This window comes from Belonocnema kinseyi, chromosome 8, assembly GCF_010883055.1.
Source record: "Belonocnema kinseyi isolate 2016_QV_RU_SX_M_011 chromosome 8, B_treatae_v1, whole genome shotgun sequence".
NCBI classification, from domain to species: Eukaryota; Metazoa; Arthropoda; class Insecta; order Hymenoptera; family Cynipidae; genus Belonocnema; species Belonocnema kinseyi.
Window position 1 is genome coordinate 69,058,943 of NC_046664.1, and position 4,540 is coordinate 69,063,482.

At 23.4% G+C, this 4,540-nt stretch overlaps 1 protein-coding gene across 5 annotated transcripts in view; it reads left to right on the forward strand.

Annotated features, from left to right (window-relative positions):
* LOC117179097 (sedoheptulokinase-like) overlaps positions 1 to 3,620 on the forward strand; it is a 24,886-nt gene extending 21,266 nt beyond the window's left edge. For all 5 annotated transcript variants that reach the window (XM_033370754.1, XM_033370753.1, XM_033370752.1 and 2 more), the window contains one exon: positions 3,058 to 3,620. In XM_033370754.1, coding sequence (XP_033226645.1) covers positions 3,058 to 3,238 — 181 coding nt within the window. In that variant the 3' untranslated portion in view covers positions 3,239 to 3,620. The remainder of the gene's footprint in view (positions 1 to 3,057) is intronic.
* The last annotated feature ends 920 nt before the right edge of the window (positions 3,621 to 4,540 follow it).

The following is a 4,540-nucleotide window of genomic DNA, read 5'->3' on the forward strand; positions in this document are numbered from 1 at the left end:
ATTCTGTAAAATAGTTACATTTTCAATCAAGTAGATAAATTTGTTACCAAGAAAATTAATTTTCTACTAAAAAGACGAATTTTCAATCAAATGCATGAAGTTTCAAATTAAATATATAAATTTGAAGTGAACAAATCATTTTAAAGGGAAAAAAAATTTCAGCAAAATAGATTGTCAACCAAGAAAATTAATGCTCCACCAAAAAAGACATTTTTCACGGTCAATGAAATTTAAAAAATGGAACACTAAAGCTACAAAAAATTCCACTTGAGGTAATAAAAATTGAGATACAAATGAGAGCACTCAAAGTGGGACTGTTAAATTTTGAACTCTAAATTTTGAGCCCTAAATTAAAAAATTATTCAATGAAATTTAAAATGTTCAAAATTATACAATTTTAAGGAATTTTAAGCTAGAAACGTTAAATATTAAAAAATTGCCAAATTTTTAACTGAATATTTCTTAACTTTGAAATTCAATTATTTTCTTTTTAAATAGTGTAAACATCTTTGGAAAGCTTCAAAATGTTATTTCAAAATCTTGAGAAAGCTAGAAGTTGTTTTAAATTTAAAATTATTTTGAAAATATTTTCAGAACTTCTAAATATCTATCAAAATTAATTAATTTTTTTCTATAGTTTTCAGAAAATCCAGCAATTTTTTGAAAATTTCTTCAGAATTTGGATGTATAAATAACAATTAAAGATTTATTATTTGTAGGCGAAATCTGAGTAATTTTAAAAGCTATGTAGAAGTTTTGAAAAGATTCAAACTTAATGTAAAAGTTAAAATGATAGCCTAATATAAAACAAAATGTAGATTTTCGCAGATTTTAAACAAAAAAATTAGATTCTTTTCAAGAATTGTGAGACTCCAAAAGAATAAAAACATTTTCTTAAGATTCATAGGAAAATTAAAAATTATTTTAAGAGAATATTTAAAAACTTTTTCAAAGATATACACAAAATTTTTAAAAAACATTCTAGAAGATTTTAAGAAAACTTTCTAAAATTTGGATGATAATTTTTAATCTCTTTAAAACTCCTAAATATCTCTTAGAATTACTCAATTTTTTTCTACAAATGTTCATTTGTAAATTATACATCAAAATTTAAAATTTTCACCTACAAATTAAGCATTTTTCAAATACAAAAATTAAAATTGTAACGTTTAAAGTTTAAAAGGCTCTTCGAAATTTTAACGATTCCAGGCTTTTTATGTCAAACAATTCAGTTAAAAATTCTTTAATTTCAAATATTTGGTTTCAATTTACTTGTCTTAAATAAAAATTCAAATCTTGCTAAATATTCAATAATTAATCTTTTTTTAAATTAAAACTTTCAAAACAAATGGGTTAAAAATGGAATATTTTAGACTGAAACAAAATTTTAAATGCAATAAAATTCTTTAATTAAGAATATATTATTAGGAAGTTATTTTTAAGTTGAAAATATTTTATAAACTTTCAGTCACACGTTCACATTTGCTTAAATTTTAAACTGGTTTAAAATCGTTTGTGTTCGCTTTTTATTACTTAAAGTACAGATAGATTAAAAAAAAGTATTTATTTATTAAATAAAAATGTTTTTTATCAAAAATTTTCCACATCAAAGGCTTTTATTTGTTTAAGTCTTTAAGAAAGCATTGAACAATTCTTTAAATTAAAAATGTAAGCGTAAAAATAAAAATTTTAGATGGAAAATTTTTAAAGTAAAAAAATTTTGAATTACGAATTGTAAGCTAAATAATAGCATAATTGAAAAACATAAAAATTCAAACAATTATTTTTAAACTGTTGAAATCGAACGTGGGCAGATTTTTCTTCTACAAATTTTTTTAATTCCCTGTCAAATATATATATATATATATATATATATTTAAACTTTCTTTCTATCAGAGATGAATTTTTTAATTTAAAAGATTAAATTTCTAAATTTCGTTCCAAAATGTACGAATTTAGTACCATATAGTAACATCCTCAACCGATGGAAATGAATTTGCAAACCAAAAGAAAAAGTTCAGCGAAAGAGTTGAATTTTCAATCAAGGAAGATAAATTTTCTATACAAAAAATTAAGTTTCAACACGAGAATTCTTTTTTTTTGCTTTGAAATTCAACAATTCTTAATTCCAAACTTAAAAAAGAATGGAAAATTGAATTATTTTGTTAAACGTTTATCTTCTTAGTTTGAAAATTTATCTCTTTTTGTAGAAACTTTTTTTAGTAAAAAATACAAATGGTCTAGAAAATTCGCGTTTCCGGCACGAAAATTCAACAATTTTATAGACAACTTAATCACATGGTTGAATATTTAATTATTTTGTTGAAAATTCATAGTTCTTGATAGAAAATCAATTTTTTCGTTAACAGTACCAACTATTTGTTTTGAAAATTAATCTGTTTTAGTTGAAGATTCAAGTATTTTGTTGAAAATTCGTTTTTGTTTATCAAATCCAAATATTTTTATAAAAAACTGAAACCATAAATCTCAAAACAACTGAAAATGTAACTAATTTCTTGAAAATAAAAATTATTGGTCTGAAAATTCAATTGTTTTGAAGAAAGTTCGTCTTTTTGCCTTGAAAAAAATCATCTTTTTTAGTTTACAAATTCAACTGTTTAGTTACAAAATCCTAAAAATGAAAAAAGTATAAACTAAAAATTAATCAAATAAAATTTGGACTAGCATCACATTCATTGCTTAAACTATTTATTCGAAAATTCATCTTTTTGGTAGAAAATTAATCTTTTTGGTTAAGAATTTAACTATTTTGTTCCAAATTCGTCCTTTTTGGTTCAATTCAATTTTTTGTTTTATTTCTAGTGAAAATCTTTTCTTGGTTCAAACATTATTATAAATATTATACAGTTGTTATAAAATAGAGCATTTAGTGTCATTTTTTCGAAATAGTAGCAAAATAGTTTAATTACTAAAAAAAAGTGTCAAATAATTTGACGAGTCCGAGACCTGGAATTCCCTAACCATTAGCAACCCTGATATTGTAAATAGATTTCCATTCCCATTTGAAATTTTCATTACCACCTTAAATTTTTCCAGCATGATGCCGCACGATGTACTGAAGAAAATGGAAATATCTCGTATAGTAGGAAATGGATCAGGTCTAGTTCGCAATGTTGTTTTGCAAAAAGAAGTTTCAAGATGGTACAAATTACCACTAGAGTTGGGCAATTCCGGAGATGCTGCTCTTGGAGCTGCTCTTGCCGTAATTCACCACTAGAGCTCTTCAAAGAAACAAAAGTAGTTCAGAATGAATTTTGAACTGTTTCTAGCATTTTTATTATCTTGCCTTAAAGAAAAAAATGAAGCATCGGTTCAAAGAACTTTATATGAAGAGAATTGCGAGAGACGGTTGCGACTCTCGCGTTAAAAGTGTCGCAGTGCGTGAGTACTCAGTCGAGTATATTGCGCAATATTATGCATTCCAATTGGAAACGGTTCAGGCCTAAAAACTTTCTTTTATAAAATTCCCTGACAGTTAATATTCAAACTAATATCTTAATCTTATAATATTTTTAACGTATAATATTTTAGAAACAGAATAAAATAATAAAATTTCAGATTAAATTTTAACTCAAAAAGATGACTATATCATAAACGGTGAATTTTCAATGCAATAAAGACGAATTGTCAAAAAAGCAGTTCAATTTTCAACAAAATAATTCATTTTTCAACAAAATGGTTGAATTCTTAACAAAAATGTTGAAACGCCAATCAACAAAGAAAGATGTATTTAAGAAATGAATTATAACAATTAAATTTTCACTAACAATTAATCAAATTTTCAACCAAGAAGATGAATCAGAAGTTCATGCAAATTATTGAAATTTTAAATTAAAAAAGACGGCTTTGAAACTAATAGTGGAATTTCCGGCTAAAACTTTTTAAATGAATTTTCAAACAAAAAAAGATTAAACTTCAATCAAAAATAGTTGCATTTTTAAGCAACGACGAATTTTTGAAAAGAAACTTGAATTTTCAACCCCAAAAGATAAATTTTAAACCAAAAATAAAAAATTTAAATTTTCAGTAAAAAAAAATAATTTTCAATAAAAAAGAAAAAGGAACTTTGAGAATAGTTCAATTTTGAACCAAGAAGATGAAAAATAAATTCATACAAATTATTGACATTTTAAATTTAAAAGGACGAAATTTCAAAATAAACAGTGGAATTTTCGTCTAAAAAAGTTGAACTTTTCATCAAATAGTTGAATTTTTAGCAAAATAATTAAATTTTTAACAAAATACTTTAATTTTAAATCAAATACTTAAATGGTCTACATACAAAGATTCATTTTCAACCAAATAGTCAAATTTCCAAACAAAAAAAGATTAAAATTCAACCAGAAAAATTTGAATTTTCAAGAAAAAACCATGAATTTATCAGAAGACAGTTGAATTTTCAATTAAAAAAGATCAAATTTTAACCAAAAATAGACAAGTTTAATTTTCATTAAAAAAAATAATTTTCAATATAAAAAGAAAAAGGAAGTTTGAGAATAGTCCAATTTTCAACCAATAA